Genomic DNA, 24,294 nt, shown 5'->3' on the forward strand with positions numbered 1-24,294 from the left:
GTTTCCTCCTCGGCCTTTTTCCAACCTCTTTTCTCCTGAACATTACATAGTATATACTTATAGACGGAAATTTTATGTATCAATAAAATGTTTATTAAAATTTTTTTTAAATGAAAACTGCGCTTTTTACATTATGTCCGCAATTACATCAGGTTGTTTGTATCTAGGGACAAAAATTTCATCACTGAATTTTTAAAAATTAAATATTTAAAATTTTATTTTTCTATACGAAAAATATTATTTTACTCACAAAGGTTTAGAGCATAGCCTGAGCGTTGTACTAGGTGGAAACGTGTTTCCCAGCGGCTGAGAAAAATTAAATTGTAATTTTTTTTCCCGTAGGTACAGTGGTCACCCCAGCTGTTTGTGGGCACATCAGCAAATTTCTCCTCTTACGTGTCAGCTTCCCTGACCATATAAGTGGTCGACTGAGTGACCAAGTGGTTCGTGAGTGACCGTAGTATTGATCGTATAAGTGGATGAGTGACCGTAGGATTGACCATATAAGTGAATGAGTGATCGCATGGATGACCATATAAGTGAACAAAAGACTAGTTGATTGAAGGGCCGTATGACGTATGAGTAACCAAGTGAGTGACCGTATGACTGGTCATGCGAGTGGATAATTGATCGTATGGATGACCGAGTGAATGACCATATGAGCATATATATTATTCACATTTTTTGCAGTCTACTCATTTTATGTTATACAAGGGGCGAAATGTCGAATGTGAAATGTACGGTGTGAAATATCCCACTCACTCGATCACTCATAAGGTTATTCAAGTGTTCGCTTGTATAGTCACTAACACGGTCACGCGGTCACTTGTATAGTCACTCATTTGGCGACTCAAACGGTAGTGTACCCGTTCAATTGTTCACTCACTCTTTCAATTGGCTATTTACCCAGCCAATCAATCACTCATACGGTCACTCTACCACTCACTTGGTCAGTTTTACGGTCACTTATAAACTCATTTTAACATTCACATGGTCAGGGTAGGTGAAATGTACCGACGATGAAACGTGCCGGGGGAAATTTTCGTAAATCGTTTACGAGAAAGTGTAGTTTTAATTGGTATAATTTTTGGCGAGTTTTTTTCAAGAGTCTTTTGGCCTGGGTTTTTCTTTTCGAAAAAAAACAAACTCGGCCAGGTATTTTTTCCCTGGTTGGGCAAAATCAGATCAACCCTGACTGAAAATCATAAATCTAGCTAGTGTGTATGCAAGTCTCATTCTTATATCCGCATTTCACTATTCCTCAGTGCGGAACACAGTGACCATATCTGCATATAATAAAAGCGTAGAGATGGATTTGAATTTATATTAGATCCAAGACAAAACCTCATGTAAAATCGAATGGATAAAAAAATACCGAAAACATGTCAGAAAATAGTTTTTATTTTTCCTTTCATACCTTCAATCTCGCCTTCGCCTTTGGGCTGAGGGCATTCCGGGACGCCATAGTGCGTCGCTCCGAACGCCGCTGAATATATAACGATCCTTAACGTCTTGTGACAGCGGAGCCTTAGACGGTCCCCTTCACAAACGACTGTATTGGAAAATGTATCTGCAAGATAATGCGCGATACATTCATACATACAAAATATGCACAATAACAAGCAGATTTATTTTGCATATTAAAAAAAAAAGGAAATTCATTTTAGTCACAAATCATTTCATCTAAAAACAGATTAAAATACAAAAAAAAAATTGCTTATCCGATCGTAAACTGTGATATGTATTATCGTAAGAAATAAAAATGTCTTATATCTGAATATAATAAAATATATTGGAGGATTTTGTATTTTTATTCCATTGAATTGAACTTTGGCTATCGTCCAAGTACCAAATGGTAGCTGATCTGTCTGGAGACGTCTTCACTGAAAAATACCAGTCTAGTTTCATGTTGAATCTTACACAATCAAAACAAGATTCATGAGATAAGATAGATAAGATATATATCTTCACTATAATATAGATACCAGTATAGATTCAAGTCGAATTTTACACGTTCAAAACACATGACATTGATCCTTAAAATTATTTATCGTATGAAATGGGGGGGGGGAGCCATTTCTATTACATTAATTATGTATTAATTAATGTAATAATAACCATAACGCATTAATTAATAACGCATTAATTAATACATAATTAATGTAATACGTAATTAATGTAGTGTATAATTAATGTGCAATACGTGATAATGAAATCTGATCAGACGCTTTCCTTATAATTGTTAACTAACGTCTGATAATTTGTGTTATTATTTGCGTACGTGAAATTGGAATTTATGTGGGACACATTTATTTTACCAGATATATACAGACTACGGGAGGTGATTTGGGTTGTTTCTTCGGGTGGGATTACGGGGGCAGCAATAAACTTGGTGGACTATCTCTGTAGACATAGGCTCTTCTTATAAGGGAATATTCAAATCAACCACAGTAATCTGGGAGAGTGCTACTAAAACTAATGTTATTTAACCATACATGTACCTCTTACGCATTCCACGACGGAATTTTTAACGAATTGGCATATGCCGGGATGATTGTTCTGAGTAGGTATTGTTCACCATATTTGAAAACCGAGAAAGGGGGAACGCTTGGGCGTGCCTCTTTGGTAACTTTCACGTTTCTTGATTTCTACAACAGATGACGCCACTTATACTAACAAAAACATTCCGCCCCCCCCCACCCATAATTTTTTCCAAATAAACCAGAACCTATAAAAACAAAAAAAGGAACAAATATCGATACACTCGCTTTTAATGAATTGTTCACACATTTTGGTCAGTTTTATGGAGCTTACTGGAACAAGGCGAGAGATTTTCTTTCTCTACTCCTCAGCAGGGTTTTTTTTTTCGCAAGCATTGATTTTTTGTCAGAGGTGATTTTACCATAGGAATCAGCATTGAGTGTTGTTTTCGGATAATATATTTTTTCTTTTCGAACAGAAGAGAGGTAACACACCCGTCCGTCCCCACTTCAATGTACGGGTACGGCATTAGCTGTTGGTGAGCAAACAATGTACCAAAATGTATTATTAAAATGGATATTGTGGGTTTGTTCTTTCAGAGCTGTTTTTTTCGGGCTGCCTTTTTCATATCATCCTGGAGCAAGCTGACAATGGTTAGAATAGATCATTTGATCATTTTTGCCGCGCCACGGTCATTTGCTGCACACGAGGGCTAATTAGACCGGGACCTACAATTTATTGCCAAATCCGAACGGCAGTATTGTACTCTACTCATCGAGAGGTTGGTGCGCTAACCCCTTGGTGGGGGACTCCCTGCGGTAGCAATTTTTTCTGCAGTCATGTCGCCGTATCTGTTGTAGGGCTATGTCAGGAAAGTTTTGTGACAAGGACGAACCGGGTATCGAGCTCGCGACAGTTCTAGACATGCTTTGGTACTTTAGGCGAGTATCTTATCGACCCAGGCTACCACGCCCATGGTTAGAACAGCATTTATCCTGCCTGAATGCAAATTTGGTGACTGACAAATTCCCTGACATTGGGAACCCCTATGTCAGGAAAGTTTTGAGACAAGGACGAATCGGGTATCGAACTCGCGACAGTTCTAGACATCCTTTGGTACTTTAGGCGAGTATACTTTATCGCGGTACTTTACTTATTTGTACTTTATCGACCTGGGGCTACCGCGCCCATGGTTAGAACAGCATTTATCCTGCATGAATGGAAATTGGGTTCTTGTATTCTGGAGATTTCGACGGCGATTGGTCAAAGCGTCTAAGCATGTAAAAATGTGTGGGAGGGGGGGGGGGCAACAGCATTGTCATATGCTTAAAAGTCACCATAAAAACCTTATGTACCAAAAGGAAACAGTTCAAATAACGAAAGCTAGTTGGGGAAGCCCGTTTGCTGACAAATTTTTCATACGTTAGGGGACTGTTCAAGCTAGACCTGACTTGTGCATGGGCCTCACTAATTTAAACAAAATATCTTTGTTGGAAACCCAGACATTTTTTCCAAAAGTTGAGGTCTTCTAACGTGTGCTTTTCCAAGGCCCCTACAAGCGAAAAGTGGGATTAGTCTAAATTAAAAATTACTAGTATAAATCTAAGTGTACCAGTTTATTTTACTATAATAAGTTAAGTAATAAAAGATCAAAAAAGGTAAACATTTCTATTTTTTCTTTAGAAATCCATAAACTTTACTAATATATTGTAATTTTAATTCATATTTTAATAAATGTTACACATTACTTTAAACTTATACTATTTTCACAGTATTGCACATTGAAACTGACGTCACTTCGGTTAAGTCGTCACTCCGCTTAAGCCATCATAATTTTTTGATAACGTGAGGTGACGACTTATCGAGGTTTTACTGTATTTCCAAAATCAATTGAGTTCTAATTTTAGAATAAATGAGGATCCCCAACTTATTCAATCAACAGTTTAAAAATCACGTAAATTAATTAATTCTTTGTTATATTAATTCAATGAAGAATTATCTGGAATTCAGAATTAACGAGTGTCAATAATTTTCGGTCCTGTTTGACTCGGGCTCCGCTGGCCCTATATATATATATATATGTATGAAGAGAGAAGCATTGTGCTGTTTCTTTCTATGCAGGGCCTTCTCAGTAGTCGAGGGCCCTCTCATTCCTAGGGCCAAGTGATTTTCTTGAGCACAGTGCTTAGCTGAAAGCAACAGCCTACATATTACACACTTACTATCGAAAATCAAATTGCCAGATTTAATCTTTTTGGCACCATGTGGACATGAGGTCCCTCATCGCTTTGCGATGGCGACCTCGTGCATTAAGATGGTCCTGGTCAGTGGACAGTTCTGCTGGATTTTGGAAGTAGTCACGCTTTTCTCCCACCACATGTTTATTAGAAGCTTCATTTCTTCACATCTGCCCAGCTTTTTGTGGTACCACCCACCCCTCCCAAACCTAAAAATCTGTCATGGTTCCCCATTCAACTATATTTTAGCCGTAGTACCGTAGTATTCTTAAAATATCCCGGAACTACAAGTGGGGTCATATGGCCCCAGGTTGAGAAGCACTAATTGTAATTATTCTAATTTCTAATTGATTGTGATTCCGTACAGAATGCAACCGCTGAAATAAAAAAAAATCAATTAATTAACTACAATAAATTAATTAACTAAAACAAATAATTTATTACATTACTAATAAATCTAGATAAAATAATTTATAAATTAAAAATCGATCAATATATTGAAATGAAAATGAAAATGAAAATAAAAATTAGATGAAAATGAAATTAATTAAAATAAAAATGTAAAAATTAATAAATTAAAAATTAATTAAAATAAAAATGAAAGAGAATCAAAAAATAAAATAAATAAAAATAAAAATGAAAGAAATTAGTTATAAAATGAAATAATAAATTCAAATTTAAAAAGTTAAAATTGAAATAAAAATGAAAAAATACAAAATAAATAAATATCCTTTGGTTAATGATAGCATGTAGGTGTATCTCTAAATATCATTATCCTTGTATTTAAAAAAAAAACGTTTAGATTGCATGTTTGACATGAAATATGTTCACACTGGTGTTAACTAATGACACGCTTTCGCAACGATGGTAAAAAAGATTAAATATTTTTATAATGCATTGCAAAATCGATGGGAAATAATGGACATTTTATACCAAAGGGAGAGCAATATGCAATTAATCTCTTTTTTTTTAAGTCTTTATGTGTTTTCAACATTATCTTATAAAATATTCTGGTTATTTTTGGATGATTGCCAATATAGAAATTGCCAGATTGATGCATTTAAAAAATTATAATTATTGAGAAATGTTTTCCTACAAAACGCATCAAAACCACACGTCTGTTAATTTCTTTTTTGTAAAGTATAAAAAACTTGCACATGTTGATGACTATATTATTGAACTATATATTTATACGTAGTTGAAAAATACTATACTATACAGGGGTGTACACACTACACTGTACACATACAATACATGTTTATTAAATATTATACAGGGTGTATGGGGCGTTTCACTGATGAACCGTTGATCCTAGGGGTATACTTCGAATTAGAAAAAGTTTCCAAATAACGTGTAGTACTCAGAAATGGCATTCCTTTTTCAAGGGCTGTGTGATCATTGACATGAAAAAAATAACTTTCTATGCATTCCTTGTGTGACTAAAACGTTTTGTCCTGTTACTCTTGATGCCAACAATAAAAAAGCTATGTTTCTAATTGCAATATTCACTGAGATATTCGAGTTCGAAAAAAAGGAAGAAAATTGGGAAAATAAACCCCCCGTTAAATGCGGGTAAAACTGTTATCCCGCATTTAACGACACCCCCCCCCCCCCTTGCCACATGAATGACATATCTGTGTATTACACGTTATTTGCTGAAACCATTTGAAAGACCTGATTGAAAGTATACTTCTAGGATCCCAGTTCGCCAATAACATGCCATTTCCCCCGGTTTGTTAAGCACCCTGTATAAATGCGTAGTACAACTATATTATATAACGTATAGCTATACTACAATGAACTACATTATACGTGTAATCCTTCTGGCAATGTACCAGGGGGTTCATGATATCAGATGGTATCTCTACTGGCATATAGCTGTTACTGTATTTGGAATATGCACTACCTGGGCGATAATAATAATAATAAACCTATTGTGTTGTTGCAGTCGCAGTCGGAACCTGAATAGGAGTGATATAAAACATTGGGGTCCGAGGTTTTTCCTGTCATTCTGGGCTAGAGGCAGCAATAAAACGAAGTCTGCTGTAATTTAACATGCTTAATGATCATCTTTACTCACCAATAGATAGTTTCTTCCCTAAAGACGACAGTGTGTTTCAAAATGACGATGTAACGAGTAATCCAAAATAAAAATAGAATGTTGCAAACTAATCAGGGAATATTCCAAAATTACAAAGGAATGTTGCAAAATGATGATGGTATGTTCCAAAATGAGTGTGACGTATTCCAAATGACTATGATGTTATAGAATGACGGGATGACATGGCATATTTCGTTCTAAATTTTCTTTGCAGCGGATATTTTCTTCTGTGAAAATAACGGCATGACGAAAAATGGCGATGACATGTTGCGAAATGACGACGTCGTGTTGAAAAATGCCGTAAATTGATGCATGCTGAAAAATGACGATGAGATGTGGCAAAATGATGATGGCGTGTTGCAAAATGACGATGAGATATGGCAAAATGATGATGACGTGTCGCAAAATGACGACGGTATGTTACAAAATGACAAATATATGTTGGAAAATGACAAATATATGTTGGAAAATTACAAATATATGTTGGAAAATGACAAATATATGTTGCCAATTGACAAATATATGTTGCCAAATGACAAATATATGTTGCAAAATGACAAATATATGTTGCCAAATGACAAATATATGTTGCAAAATGACAAATATATGTTGCAAAATGACAAATATATGTTGCCAAATGACAAATATATGTTGCAAAATGATGATGGCATGATGTGCTCCTGTCCAAATTTACGCAAGTAGTTGAAAGGTCATTGATCATCATTGGAAAATTTGGACTATACTGTACACTGCCTGGCCAAAAGAAAAGAAACTCGAACACTTCACATTTTGAGATCGCATTTAACAAAATTCAAACACATTTGTTGTCGCGTTACTTCATAAGTTTCTGTTTGGATTTATAACAACACTTGGTGAATACAATACGAGTGTTCGAATAATGGCCCAGTCTGGAACTTCACATGCCATCGTCATTTTGAAGCATCACATGCCATCGTCATTCTGAAGCATCACATGCCATCGTCATCCTAGAAGAAAATGTCCATTGATTATATAGCAAGATGAGTTTTATGAGTTCATAAATTCGGTTAGTTCCTGCAGATACTATGGCCTATCCGATCTGTAGTCGTGTGGACATCGTGTTAGATTTGAACCCTGTTGGCGGCACAGTAGTGGTCGGCTCAAATTGGTTTTATACGTTTTCCCAACTTCGAGATGCTAATGCGCGAGTCGACCTCCCGTTTGTAAAAGTCTCCCCGCAGACATACAACATGATATAGTCGAACCCCGATTTAACGCCACCATCCGTCCTAAAGAAATTTGGCGCTATAACGAGTATGTCTTTATGACGGATCATGGTCGGAATAATGTTTCAGAAAAGCATCATTAGATAAATTCACACGTTTATTACAAATAACTGTATCTCAGTGTCTCATAAAGCCAGAATTACACTATAAAGTTTGATGAAAGATCTTTTATAAAACATCAAACAAAATTTATAAAAAAGGAAAAACATCGGTTATATCTGAGGGAAATGTAATATCTCCGTTTCTCAGCCCTCTCGTTGGGCATTTTGCCTGTTGTGGCGTTGTATTTATTTGTATTTGCATTTGTAAAACTTCGAGCCCTATGTTCGACTTTTCAGGAGCGCAGTTGGCCCTCTGCTCTTGTTCATAGACGACAACGCTCATCCACATCGGGCTTCCCTGGTCAACGATTATCTGGAAAGTAAGACCGTTTGGAGTATGGATTGGCTAGACAGATCTCCAGACTTAAATCCTACAGAGCATGTTTGGGATTCTCTTGGGAGGACAATTGCTTCTCGCCATCGCTCTCCGAGAACCATCCCGGAGCTGTTGCTACAGGAAGGAGACTAATTGTCTCAGCTACTCCTCAACTGCCTCGTGTCCAGTGTATCGTAGCGTTGTGCGACCTGTCTCACTGTGAAAGGTGACCTATATCCCCATATTAGACTCATTTTCTTTTCTATCTTGCAACACGGCTTTTGCATTTTGGATACTCCTGCAATGATGAGCTTTACTGACATATGCGATCGTACTATCACTTTTGTACGGTATATCTCTTTCTTTGTTATAACTGTGTATTAGTACAAAATTTCATTAAAATCTGCATATTAGTTTTTCAGAAATTTGACATAATGAGTTAATTCTCTTAAGTGGGATGAAAGCGATAAATCCCCTCAACTCCTTTCGGAAAAAAAAAGCAAATTGATGGAAGAAATGTTATGGCAATTTTCGGAAAATGGCACATATCCAAACAATAGTTGGCGTTATAACGAGTTGGCACTAAAACGTTCTTTTTTTGCATCACAATCCCTATATAAAATATTTGTTGACTGAAAATTTGTGGCACTAAGCGGAGTTGGCGCTATAACGGGGGGCGATACAACGAGGGGCGATGCAACGGGGTTTCTCTGTACTTATGTGACATTAAAATTCGAGCATTTATCATCTATATGGTGCGCATTGAAGTCAAAACAGTGAAGTAGTAACTTAGTGGTGAATAGATTGAATAATTCATTGATATGTATGAGAATTGACCCGTAGTGGATACTTACTTGGTCTGCACTTGAAGGCAACTTCAGCGTATTTGCGCACCCCAGGGCAAGGATCAGCTCCCGAGAACGTCGCGGGCGAAGTCTTCACTTTACAGATTTGCTGTTCCCTGCAGGTTTTCTCCACCGTCTGCAATAAAGCGTGCTACACGACTCATCAATCCATCCGTATACATCAGAATCGCTCAATATACATACACGGACACTTACATTATGAATAATGCCAAAAAATTACGCTTATATACATCATCATCGATGATAATTATTCCTACGAATATATTCATTCCCATAGCGTCTAGGCTAACCCTGGACGCGAAGCATCGTGTGATCATTTCACTCTTGTTTCGCTCCTTAATTAACGACGTATTCGGTAAATTTAGCTAAACGGCAACTTTTGAGGATTTATTTGTCATCATAAATATCGCTGAGAGTTTGTATCTGAAAATCTAATGAGCTTATTAATCATTTCAGGTCGAAACTCGCATAAATCTTCCACCGAAGATGAACGTCGTTCTTAATATTCGTTTGCTCCAACTTTGAATTTTATCCGATGGGTTCGAATACAAAAGACTTTTAACTTCGGAAAAATTTTCGGAGTTAATGGTTGAACCTGTTAAAGTTTCTTCTCTCGGGGAGACAGGATATTTTATGAATTTTCAGAAGAAAACTGTATTTTATCCATCGTTAAAACCAGTACATCCAACGGTATGAATGCCTAACATTGCATGCACAGGGTGATTATAATTAAAATTCCCGTACCCTGTGTAAATAGTTTTTCCTCAAAAACTACTCATCCGAACACAGCCAAATTTTCAGGATATCTAAATGAGATCATAGGAGAGAGGTTTATGTAATTAAAAATTGTTCAATTGTTGCTCACCAAGTGCAAAAGTGGCGCTTTTTATTGCATTTTCCTTCTTTCAATAGTTCATATAGTGTACATACAAAGTTTCAATGGAATATTCCCATCAGAACGGGCGCTACATTGGTCTGAGCAGTGCAAGTAGATAGATAGATAGATAGAACCGCTCGCAACCCCGGACTGATGCAAAGCAACTTACTTCCGTTACCTCAAAAGAAGCAGGGTTGTGTCGGAAGATTCTAATGATCTAAATACACAATACATACAAAATATATACAACGCCTCCACTGTGACAGGAAACGAGGAACCAAATCCTCCGTCCACGGTGCTGAGCAGTTTTGTTTCCCTTTCTTTTTACAGAATATGCAATATATACACACACACTGATGAAAACACACAAAGCCTCCACTGCGACGGGAATAATCAAACAGAGCCCCTCCGTTCACAGTGCTGGGAATTCACGTTTGAATTACAGCAGTGCCAGTACAGTGAAATTATTCAGACCTTTGTTGTATCCCTTCTACTGGATGCATTCCATTGAAACTTGATATATATACATATATATATACTTTATAGACCATGGGAAAAAGGAAAATTTAATTAAAAAGCATCACTTTTCTACCTGGTGGCTGAAAATCAAACTATTTTCTATTGCGTAAATCTCTCTCCCACGATCTCATACAGATATTCTCAAAATTCAGCTGTGTTCGGATGAGCATATTTTTGAGAAAAACTATTGAGAGAGAGTACGGGAATAACTGCGCATCTCTCAGTGGAATTTAGTCTAGTGAAAACGCATGAAATGCTCAGGTTGTGTTACATGGGGGGGGGGGGTATATCAAATAAAATCCGTTCGAGTCGATTTATTTAAAAATTTCGGTGTGCCAAAATTTAAATTAACAATTTTTGAAGGAGGCCCGAATGCATTTGCATTCGTTTGAAAAAAGTCACCATAGGCATCCAGAAATGTATGTGACTTCATGCCGTGTAAGGAGATACTGTCCGTCGAAGATTTTTTGTCGGTTTGTTACAAAGACGCCAAGTTGCATAATGTTGACTAAGCGAATCATCATGCTTAACGAAGGATCCAGTTTATAATCCTTCTCGCACAACAATGCTCATTGTCATATTTTCGGCACTATTTGCAGAGGGCTCTAGCTCTGATCTGTCATGACGTGACTTTTATTATTCAAAGCTTCGAAGAAATATTTAAAAAGATATGAATGAGATCCAGCATTGTCATGGCCTCAAAACATGAACACATGCGTAGAAATGTGTTTGCCTTAGGATTATTATTAACTAAGTAGTACCTTCCGGTACTGATACTACAGTGAAACCTCGCTACAACGATATTCGATGTAACTATAAACCTTATACAACGATATTCTCTCAAATCTTGTTTAGAATTTCTTATAGTCTAATGTTCACTTGTGTGTAGGGAATCAAAGTGATAGGAAGGTGCTCCAGAGGAACACTTATTGACATTGGTATTTTGTACTATCTACCGTCCGAAAGTGTAAATGAAGGTGTCGTGAAGCTAATTTCTGTCTAGTAATCAGAGTATCTGTGGTAAAACATTTTATATTGGGGAACAAAATTATATAACTTTTTGTTGTGAATAAATTCTCATAAATGCATTTTACGGTGGTACCAACAACGGTAATTCAGAAGAGATGCCAACAACAACATAAATTTAGTAAGTACAGTTGTCAATTAGAGCGAAAATGAAATTGTCAAAGGGATGCGAAGTTGCCAATTATCGCCAAAATTTTGAAAAATTGGCATTCGCAGAAAACAATGGGTTTGTTGCAGGGGGGTTTTGTCTGCAAGATAAAATGTAATTCGCCAAAAACAAACACTCATATATTTGACACATATGTGAGGTGAATATATTTGTATGACTATAATTAATTACGACAATCAGAGTCATAATTATAATATAATTTATAAATCATGAAAATAATCTTTGTTATTGATTTAAAAAAATTCAATTAACCCTTGTTGAAAATAGGGCAAAAAAGGGACATTTTATCAAAAAGTTGAATTTTAAAAATTACGAGAATATGCCACAAAATACAGGTCATATGTGACCATCCATTATATGAAAGTTTCCTGTCCGCTATCGTCTGGCCCGAGGACTGAGACATCTGGACAACCCTGCTGTAGACCATACAACTAAATTACAAGTTATATTACAATAGTCAACATTTTGTGACGCGATTTGTTTACGGTCTGGATCAGATGGATATTCGCATTCATTAACATGTTCACAAGAAGAGAGAGAGAGGAAGAGATCTATATTTATACTTACCCTTAAGGCTTCGGTCGTCATACAGTTCATGGACTCATTATAAACTGCAGACTGTTGCCGGTTTTTGTCATCTGGAGGACAGAGTTCGTGTGAGGGCACCTGCCTACCGTATTGAGCCAAGTATATGTTGATAACGGTGTTTGGCCAACACTCGATTAGAAGCTCGTCGCCATCGCATGCGTGGACTTGAAATGTGCGCAATGTTCCCGACAGAAGAGCTGCAACGAGACAAACAGCAACATTGTCCAATTAGACGGAGAATAACGTATGCACAATACAGAAATTAAATACAGTGGGAACTCCCCTAATGGATAGTTCCCGTTAACCGGGCGCTTTTCTAATCGCCGGTGCCGTGGAATAGGGCTTTGATGTATTTCACTCCCCGTTAGTGAACACTCTCGATAATGGACAGTAAAATCAGGCAAACTTATATATTTTTTGGTGATTATTAGAAACCGGAAGTTGAGGCAAAACGCTATAAATTCGATTCTGATTAAAACGTTAAAAAAAACCGCCCTTTTGCTGCCAGTTTCAAATTGCCCCCCGTAAAAATGCCTTTTTCGAACTTATTCTGCTATAAATGCCTATCTAAACATAGTTTTAAAAGAGTTTATTAGTGAATTTCAGAGGCCATAATTTGCATAACTTGATATTTCGAGCATTGAAAACAAAAAAAATTGTTGTTTTTAAAATTTTCCAACTCAATATTGATTATTATCAAAAAGTCCCAACCCTCTCCTTCAAGCTCATTTAAATCAGAGCAAGTGATTTGAGACAAAATATGCACTAAAAATCGCTGATACATGCACTAAAAATAAGAAAATAAGAGAAATATTACTTAAATACGCCAAGATATGCCATGAAGTAAAAAAAATATGTGCAAAAAATTAAACAGATCCATGTTATAATGCTTTAGTATAGCACGAAAAAATGAAAAATACACGCAAAAATTATAAAAAATATATACATTTGAAAATTGCGGGAAAAAAAGTCACAATATGCATTTAAAATACCGAAATATGCTTGAAATAAGAAATATTCGTTTAAAATTATTCAACCGTATATTTTTCAATGATATTTCTACGTGAAATGAAAAAAAACGAAACAAATATGCATTTAAAAATGCTGAAATTCCCCTAAAATGGTGAATATGCACAAAAAAAGCGCAAGTAAAATGAAATATGCGAAAAAAAAAACTAAGAAAAGAATGAGAATATTTAAAGCACTGAATCATAGCCTAACCTAAGAGAAAAGAAAAATATGCAGTTAAACCAAAAACAACTAGAGAACAATGAAGAGAAAATGCGCAGAAAATGAACACATGTATTTAAAAGTGCGAAAATATGCATTTTAAAAGCGCAAAATATGCATTTAAAAGTGCAAAAATATGCATTTAAAAGTGCAAAAATATGCATTTAAAAGTGCAAAATATGCATTTAAAAGTGCAAAAATATGCATCTAAAAGTGTCTAAATTTGCATCTAAAAGTGTCTAAATTTGCATCTAAAAGTGTCTACATTTGCATCTAAAAGTGTCTACATTTGCATCTAAAAGTGTCTAAATTTGCATCTAAAAGTGTCTAAATTTGCATCTAAAAGTGTCTAAATTTGCATCTAAAAGTATCAAAAATATGCATCTAAAAGTATCAAAAATATGCATCTAAAAGTATCAAAAATATGCATCTAAAAGTATCAAAAATATGCATCTAAAAGTATCAAAAATATGCATCTAAAAGTATCAAAAATATGCATCTAAAAGTATCAAAAATATGCATCTAAAAGTATCAAAAATATGCATCTAAAAGTATCAAAAATATGCATCTAAAAATGTCAAAAATATGCATCTAAAAATGTCAAAAATATGCATCTAAAAATGTCAAAAATATGCATTTGAAAATGCTTAAAAATGTGCCCTAAAGTAAACAATACTCAATGGCAAAATATTTTCTTGAAAAAAATCAAAGGAATTTGATTAAATTTGAAGAATGGAAAGATAAAATTAATCTTGCAAGTATTAGTACAATACGATCAATAGAAAAAAAAAAACACTAAAAATTTGCGCTTACTCAAAAATTTCGGTGATTTTATGCATTTATGTACGCACTAACTGTAAAAAGTGTCAAAATATGCAACTGCATATTCACTTATGAGTTTGAATATAATCCCCGGGCTCTAGTTGCTACAATATTAATACGAATATTTTTACCCTGATCATGAGTTGCACAGATCACCTGGTGCAAGGGTCTTCAACCTTGCATGACCCAACCCGTAAAGCGCTTATATCCCGGACCTTGTCTGGTCTGACAGGGTCTTCAACCTTTCGTACAAATTGAAACTTCCCGCTGTGGTCAGCAACTCATGTGATATAATGCCATCTTAATAGAGTTAAATAGAGACAAAAATAATTGAAGACATTGATTCTGAAATTATTTCTTTTTATGAATTACCAATTTTGATTAGTTTGAAATAATTTTTTTCTCTCACTAATTCTGAAAACGAAATTTTTCATTAATTACTGATCAAATTAATCAATTCTGACATTCATTTTAATCTGAAATGAATTTGAGAGAATAATTCTTTAATTACTTATTTTTTGTATTTCTGAGATTATTTCCTTCTCAATGTATCTTTAAATTATTTCTTTAATTATGCAACTATTATTTTATTGATTGTCGAAATAATATCTAGCGGAAATCATGAAATTATTTTTTTCGCATTGATTTATTGTTTTAGTTATATTTTCACTAATTCTGAAATTATTTCTTTCAAAAATTCAAAAACTATTAATAATTAAAATTCGGAAGAACTAACAAATTAGTAATTTTCGTTATAATTCTGGAATTATTTTTCTCATTAATTCTGAGTTTTCATCAATTTGTTCCGCAATTTTTTTTCACTTATTCTAAAAATTATTTCTTCCAATTATTCTAAAAATTATTTCTTCCAATTATTCTAAAAATTATTTCTTCCAATTATTCTAGAATTATCTTTTCATTTATTCTAGAGTTACTTCAGTCATTTATCCTATAATTTTTTATTTCTAGAATTATGTAGAGTTATTTTTTCACTCATTCTAGAATTACCTGGAAATATTTCTTTCATTTGTTCTAGGATTATCTAAAATTGTTTCTTTTATTTCTTGTAGAATTATTTCTTCCATTTATTTTAAAATTATTTATTTCATCAATTCTGAAATTATTTATTTCATCAATTCTGAAATTATTTATTTCATCAATTCTGAAATTATTTATTTCATCAATTCTGAAATTATTTATTTCATCAATTCTGAAATTATTTATTTCATCAATTCTGAAATTATTTATTTCATCAATTCTGAAATTATTTATTTCATCAATTCTGAAATTATTTCTTATTCTAATTAATTTCGTTATATTCTAATTAATCTTTTTCAATTTTCTCAACCATTTTCTGAAAATGATCAGCGGGACCGCGACAAAAAAGCTCCAAGGGCAAAACGTGGCTCACGAGCCATGCGTTGAAGACCACTGGCCTAGTGTATGAAAAAACCCATGGGGATTGCAATTCAAGTATATTCGCATGATATTCGAATTTTCATATAGACCTACGCGGGACTTGTCGTGAATTATTGGGACCCGTAATGTTAAATTAGTCTGAGATGATGGAATTGCTGGTTCGAGTGCAAGGATGAGTTAAACTTCATGAATTTTTATGAAGCGTACAAGAGTTCATATATGGTTCATATATGTGTAAGGACCCTATAAGCATATATATTTAAACATGGCAAGTCGTGCATAGCATAAGGAGTAAACATTGCTTTTGAGTTTTCGACGTCATTTCACGAAACATTAACGGTTGAATTAATGATATCGCCTCCCTCCGTTTCATGCGTTCGAAAACTTAGTTAATTAGCATTTTGTAGTTTTAATTATACACCTCCTCGCGAGAAAATAAATTTGCTTCAGCTTCTCGAAGCACATTTTCCCCTCTGGTGCCATTCGGAGCACGTATGCTGCTGGAGTTCATGTACATCGGTTTCGAGTGTTCGTTGCTTGTGAAAATGTCGGGGGCCCTCGATGCTGTTTTGGTTTTAGTCGCTTGTAGTGATTGAGTTTTAAAGTGTTCACTTGTTACTTACACTCCATGTTTGATTAAACACATGCGCTGTTAATCCGTGAGAGACGTTTGGTTCGAGGAAGTTTTGGGAATTTTATGTTTTTACGAAATATTTGGTTACGTTGCATACAGGGTAATTCCATAATTTCCTTTACCGCACGTTACTGGGGAACCGTTGATCTGAGAAGCTTAACTCCCATTAGGGAAATTATCCAGAGAACTCATGTCATTCTTGTTCCAAGGGGTTGTATAGTTGATAAAATAAAAAAAATTCACTTTCTATACGAACATCCTGTGCTCAAAAATCCAATTAGAAATTTGTTGCCCTGTCTCTCCTGAGGCCCAAAAAAAAAAAAAAATATCCACGTTTCTATTGGACCCTTTCCTCTAACAAGGAAAGGTGTCATATTGAAAAAGTTTCGAAAAAAATTACAACTGATTTTAATCATTTAAATATGCGCAAAAGTGTAAAAATATGTGGTAGAATTATTGAGTCACTAAAAATAATTGCAAATATTAATATTTTGAACGCCAATCGAGGCCAAGAATGAAGTTAAAAATCCCGCAACCCTAACGTCTGGGAGTGACTAATTCAAACAACACAAGATTAAACACAGCACGTATCTTAGAGGTGATATAGAAGGCACATTGTACGCTCCTGTACCTCCTCTAAGGCACAGACAGTGAAAGAGACAAAAAAAAGAGAAACAACTAGTTTCTGGGGGGAAAAAGCTGAAGAAAAGAGGAAAGTGGAAAGTTATATACATATATATATATATTGATATCGCCAAGCCGCGCGAGAGATGATGAGTAACCAACTGTTGTCATTTTTAATAAATTTTTCATAGCTTTAATAATTGCATTGAACCGATAATTTTTTTGCCTTTATGTGTTTCTGGGCGAGATGAATATGTACTTTAATTTTTTCATATTTTTTTTGACGATGGCACTTTCGGATACTTTCCTTGTAAATGCAATTCAAAATTCAGAGAAAAGTTGTGAAACATTTTTTCCCGAGTTTTTTCTACCAGTTCTGAACTACGCTGTATAGGAATTTCAGTATACTGAACCTCTCGGACAAAGACCTACGGGACGAATAATTTCAATTCCACACAGGAATATTTGTACTTTTTTCCATAAAATACATGTTGTGTAGAGCATGTGATCAATCTCCTTGCAAGAATTCACCCAAAAGTTTCTGATTAAGCCATCCATCAAACATAACTTTCTTTTGATGGAAAAAAAAACAACTCACAAAATTATACATTAAACAAGTCTGTTCTGCAAAGTTGACAAAAAAAAAAAAAATCGAATAACTTGAAAACAAAATCACTTTTAGAATAATATTGCCTTTGAAAGCAGTCTCACGTTTGTCAAAATACATTGAAGTGTCACGTGACGTATTCCACTCGGATGGTGTAATAAACGCTGCTCCCCACCCTCCTCGCCCATCTGTCATAATAATTTTTGAAAAATGTATTTTTGTCTATGATGGATAGATAGTCATGGTGAAGTTCTAAAATATATTTTGATTAAAAAGCACGTGTTATAACTAAGACTGGTCCGATTAATCGAATAATCAGATCGGATAGCCGATCAGTTGTTAATCGTACTAAACATGTTTAGTTGAGTTAATGCACTAGATCGATCCGATTGAAATTCAATGAGAATTTTTATCAAAAGTTTGGAAATTAACTTGATTTGACGGGAGAAAAATTGATTATACATGTATTATATACAGAAGTTATATTTCTATACAGAATATTTGAGATAAATAACAATAAAATATTTGAATCGATATATTTTGATCAATCTTTTCGACAATTCGATCCAACGGAAACTTATGTTTTTATTTTCAAATTGTGCGTGTGATGGGAGATTTTGAAGACAAGACTAAAATTTACTATCTCACAACAGTATCTGAGCCGCATCTCCACTCCTCATATGTACGGTTAAACGAAGTTTCTACTATAAGTGCGATTGCAGCTTTTATCTCATCAACCGGCCGTCGTAGAGGTATGGTTTTTGTTTAAAAAATGCTCAAAAAGCATTCAAAAATGATCTTGTACCAGCATTAATGCCGCCTGGCAGTCGAGTGGTTAGGGAACTAGCTTCTCACTGTGCAGGTCTGGGACCGAATCCCGGTTTGGGCAAGGATGTCTACTAACACTAACCAATTCCCTGGACGGATCATGCTGATCCCTTGGGAATACGTGAAGATCACGTTATTTATTGAGAGTAAAATGCAGTGTGTCACAAAATAAAAAAAAATCTAAATTTTTATACGGTCCCTCAATAAGAAAAAGCGTTTAGCGTCCTTCAGTGTGCGAAAACAGTATGTGAAATTTCAGTCCAACGTGCGTCTCGTAGACGTTTCGAAAAAGGTAGTCCTATTGAGAAAAGCATTCGTAAGTATGATCAATTTGAAGAAACAGACTGCCTTTGTAAAGACAAAACCACAGGAAGGCCACGTGTTAGTAAAGAGATTGTTGAAAAAATGAGTGACGTTTATACGGACCCTAAAGAAATCAACGAACAAAAGGAGTCATGAACTGCAAACACGTTTGTGGTGAGTATTGAGAAACCGTTTGCAAATGAAATCGTATAAATTGCAGATGATTCAAGCTTTTGTTTCCCACGGACAAGCAAAATCGATTCTATTTTTTCTGAAACATACAGGAAAAAACATGAAAATGACAATGATTTTTTTTGCCCGCCTCATATTTAGTGACGGGGCAACTTTCCGTATCAGCGGGAAAGTAAACCGTCACAATGTACGTATCTCGGCAACTACAACAACTACTTAACCGTTAACGGAATCGCTAACGAATTGGTACATGCCGGAATGTACGTGTACGTGTTATGAACCTAACCTGAAGTTTGTTCCTATGTAATGCTTGTTATGTGTAGTGCTGCCATCTGCCATAAATTTTTCTAATAAGAGTGAAGTGTAATGATTGAATAATTAATTGTACCGTTGCAGACCTGTCTCTCTCTGTGTGGTGAGACTTTTTAACCCGGAGATCGGCTCGAATTTGCACCTCGAAGTTGGGAACCCGTATCTGGGGGGGACTGAAAACCCGCACTCTGCCGAACTAGATTCTGCTCAGGTGAATGTGTTTGTGTAATTTCGGAGACGACATTGTATAGGCATTTCTTTTTCGTGGAAGAAACAGTGAATGGCAACACATATCTTGATATGCTAGAGTTCTGGCTGTTTCCGCAATTAGAAGACTCGAATGATTTCGTCTTTCAACAGGATGATGCTCCTTCTCTCATGTCAGGATCGTGTCTCCAGTGGTGGGAATGGAAGCATGCTTACCCGGAATGCAAGAGGGCCTGGTTCGATTCCCGGTGGAGACCAGATAATTTTTCTTTTCAAGCCCACCTCGTCATATAATCCAGAAAATATCCATTTCCTTAATAATGCTCCTTTGTTCTGAGTTGTTTACAGCCTTTACTATGCACCAGAAAGATATTAAACTTTAAAAATGTCTTAATAAGGAAAGTTTTTGAAGCCTTTTTTTTTTAAAAGCCCTAAAACCTTCGCATAGTTTCTCTGGAGTGCAATCACCATTTTCGTAGAAGACTTCTACCACCAGCAATGCACGTTCTGTTGAACGCTACGTCGAACTCTTCAGTGATGGAATAAGAATGTACAAATTTTTGTACAGTTAGGCCGGTATTACACTATAAAAGGTTGATAAAATTCCTCTTATGAAACTTGAAAAATATAACCAATAAGGTTATTGGTTACATTCTAGAAAATGCAACCGGTGACCTTATTGGCTGCATTTTTCAAGTTTTATAAAAGGACTTTTACCAAACTTTATAGTGTAATACCGGCCGTATAGATAATAAATGAATTTATAAATGATTCTACTTTGGATTTTAGGATGCCCTGACGGGAAGCTTGAGTGGTTCGCTCAAATGTTTGCGAAAAAAAGGGGAAAAAAGTCAACACGTGTACCATAATTTACATAGAATGTGCCCTAGTAATGAATGTCAGGACTCTCTGATTTTGTCCTCTGTCATTTTATTTCTTTCCCATCCCTTCACGTGGGCGTCCAAATTTTCATAATTTCCTTCTGAATATTTACGGCTGTAGACTCTGAGTATGTGAGCTTCCATTATCTTGAGTTATATGATTTACTTGTAATTACTTACGGCGGCATAAATGAATCTGCCACTGGACTATACCGTTGCCGTGATTTCTTGAAGCCCATCTTAATGGCAGAGTCTGGAACAAAGTGTATGCACCTAACAGTCTGAGTGTGTAACATACATCTACGGAATTTCTAAAGAACCAGTACATGTCGGAACGTGTTGTGTAAGTGTAGAAATATGCATGGCCCTAACGTATTTATATTGTTTGAGTTGTGTTTGTTTCGTGTTCTTGCTAGTGGTGCCATCTGTGTTCCATGTTTTGAAGTAAACATGGTAAATGCTTGAACTTTGATGTTGAAGATCCGTCTGCTCTCTCCGGAGAGACTTCTTAAAATGGGAGACAGGCTCGCATTCACGCCTTCAAGTTGGAAAACCGACTTCAGCCAACCATCACTGTACGTCATCGGGGTTCGAACCTGGATCGAATATTCAGTATTGCCATTTATATTTGAAATTGTAGGTAATGATTGAATATTTGTACGGTTGTGGGCCTGTTTTTCTGTGTAGTGAGACTTTTTAACGGGAAGACTGATATTCGCGCCTCGAAGTTGGGCACCACAGAAAGCAAACTTAAGTCAACCACCCCTGTTTTGAAGGTGGGGTTCGAACCCGGGTCATCGCGATGCGAATCCGTCGCATTGACCACCACGACGTTGAACAGTTACGGCTGTGCGAATCCGTCGCATTGACCACCACGACGTTGAACAGTTACGGCTGTGCGAATCCGTCACGTTGACCACCACAACAGCGAACAGTTACGGCTTTATACAGCACCGAACATGCAAATTAATTATGTTGCGTACACCCTGTGCACTAAAACTAAAGCACCAAATCCGTCAGAGCACAGAATAAACTCAATCATACACTACGTCGCATCTAATCGACGCCGTAACGAAAATAGATTGAGTATCAGACCAAAAAGTTAGACTGATGTCAAAAGTAAAAGAACTCGACCTACGGATAAGCACCCAATAAAAATAAACGCTTCGGAACATGCTTCTGATTCCATTAAAAAGTATCTGATCAACATAAAGTAGTGAAATACAAATTTGAGGCGAAGAAGAAGAAGAGAATCAACGACAACACATCCTTTTTTTCCTTCAAACTAAGGATATGGGATGAAAGAGGAAGTTCAGTCTGTACTTACGTTAGGAAAGACTAGTCGTTACACGACTTCAGTGAATGTCAAGTAACACTTCCATCTATTCCTCAGACGTAAAAGAGAAGAGGGAAGCGTTAATCTAGTTAGCAGTAGCAGCAGCAGCAGCGGCTCTCGAAACTCTAGAGAACACTTCGATTCGAACGTCTCTATGACCCTTCTTAGTGCCTTCTTTAGCGCTCTTACTCCCCGTTCCTCTGTCAATGGAAGTAGAAAATGAACCTCATGATGTGGAATTTGGATCGAAGGCGTTCGCTCTAAAAATGGGAGTCGGGAAAAATCCCCTGAAAGGGCTTTTAGTACACCACGTTTTTTTGTACTCGCATCTACTGGGTGCCCCCATAAACTTGCAGATAGACTAGTTTAAATATTCATAAACATTGAAGGTATTGGTACATTTGAATGCGGTTTGTGAAGAAGTTTCTATCATAACAGGGGATTTTTCGGTACAGAAAAAAATAGTTCAATTTTCTGTAGATATAGGACACAAATTGATTGGAGTTGAGTCTCTCTTCAATCTCTTTTGTGTCTAAAACGTTCATTATACCTCACGCAGTGATTGGTGACTGAGATAAAACAATTTCAACAATAATGCTTCATCCACTAATGTAAATACCACAATGAAAACTTTGTAAAGTGCCATTAACAGGAAAATTTGGAAATAAGCTGTAATCGTAGACCATGCATTTTCTTGGATTCTGATTTGCGAATGATTTGCGAGTGATTCAATTTCACGCAGTGCCTCTATCGAGAAAAATTTGAAATAATTTTTTTTCTGCACCAAAAAAAAGAAAATCCCTTTTACGTGAGAATACGTTTATCGCATACCACATGCAAATTTCCTCAATTCCTTAATTTTTTAATGAATTTTTAAACAATTTACGAGTCTGTGCGACACCCTGTATATAAATTTCTTTCCCAGAATAGATATTGTATCACTCGCTATTCATGTCTTTAACAATAGCTTGAATATCGATATCGGTATCCATTGCAATTCATAAAAGCTGTGAAAGTGGTTTTTTTTTGTAGGTTAATTGCAAACAGATGTTTCTTACATTTATACGACGTAAATTACTACAGACTTCACATGATGAGAGTGAAATTATTGTCGGATAGGTGACAAAAAATATAATAACATTGATTATCGTCATATCTGCATTAGACGGCTTCCGATATCGGCTTTAGTAAAACAAGGCCATCCAGATATATAGGAAAAATCGAGGAAATTTATCTTGATAATGGGTAGATAATATATACAGGGTGTCCTGTAAGTGCTAATGCGACCTTTATCTCATCAACCGTCCGTCGTAGAGGTATAGTTTCAATTTAAAAAATGCTCAAAAGGTGTTCAAAAAACTACCCTGTACCAGATTTGAGAGTGAAAAGACAGTGTATAACAGAGTAAAAAATATATAAATTTGTGTACAGTCCTTTTGTCCTCTAACTTCCAATTATGAAGTTGTTGCCCTGTCTCTCCTGAGCCCACAAAACAAAATTTACATGTATCCAAGTGTAATATTCGCAGAAATATTCGAATTCAAAAATCGGAGAAAAGTTGGGAGAGGACAGCATAAATGAGGAAAACAGGCGTTGTCCGTAAGCTTTCGATGTTCTTCCGTAATTTTTCTCGGATGTTTGAATTCAAATATCTTAGCGAATATTGCACTTGGAAACGTGGAATTTTTTTTTCCTGTCGGCCTCGGGGGATTAAATTCATAAAACTCAAAGTTATTGGCCTCAGGCAACAACTTTCCAATTAGAAGTTAGAGGACAAGGGGCCGGTATAACAAATTGGATTTTTTTTGTTATATGACGAGTTTGGTTCACAGGGTTATAATAAAGCTTCGCGATGGTGAGGAGAGTGTAAAAACAACACACAAAAAACAATTCCCTCCCATCACCACCGTGAAGGCTGCCGCCAGATCCCAGGCTCGAACCGTGGGTAAAATAACCTGATATTTTTCCAAACGAGCTTGAGGACACCACCGATGGACGACACCTTCATTTCCAACCCAATTTGTTAACGAGAATAAATTGCAGTAGAACTAGATCACTGGAGTTGGTGCATGATGAAGTAATGGCAGTACAGAGAACTTGGTTGCATTTATTGCACTGGTGTTTGGACGAAATATTTCGTTCGCGATCGTGACTGTGTTAAAATGATGTATGAAATCCTCTGTATGTTATTGTTGTCGCTATTCATCAGTTGGATTTTCTTATTGTCCATATAGAACTGTACATACAACCAGCGTGCCGCCTTTTTAATGACGTAAGAATTTTTCCGAGGTAAAGGAAAAAATCATATGTGTGTGATGTTTCTTTTCTTTCTATTTCCCGCTTACTGTAAGGA

The 24,294-nt window shown here is 35.8% G+C and overlaps 1 protein-coding gene across 3 annotated transcripts in view; it reads right to left on the reverse strand.

Annotated features, from left to right (window-relative positions):
* The window catches only part of LOC149077040 (protein eva-1-like), a 165,611-nt gene that overhangs the window by 15,393 nt on the left and 125,924 nt on the right, over nt 1-24,294 (reverse strand). For 2 of the 3 annotated variants that reach the window (XM_089244780.1, XM_089244779.1), the window contains exons 2-4: nt 12,526-12,743; nt 9,356-9,497; nt 1,418-1,570 (exon numbers count right to left, since the gene is read on the reverse strand). In XM_089244780.1, the coding sequence (XP_089100906.1) occupies nt 1,418-1,570; nt 9,356-9,497; nt 12,526-12,743 (513 nt within the window). The remainder of the gene's footprint in view (nt 1-1,417; nt 1,571-9,355; nt 9,498-12,525; nt 12,744-24,294) is intronic. The other variant, XM_089244778.1, reaches the window with a different exon arrangement.

The sequence above is a fragment of the Pholcus phalangioides genome, unplaced genomic scaffold (assembly GCF_987345545.1).
Source record: "Pholcus phalangioides strain wild (caught in Gottingen) unplaced genomic scaffold, Ppha-v1.0 ptg000015l_1, whole genome shotgun sequence".
Lineage (NCBI taxonomy): Eukaryota > Metazoa > Arthropoda > Arachnida > Araneae > Pholcidae > Pholcus > Pholcus phalangioides.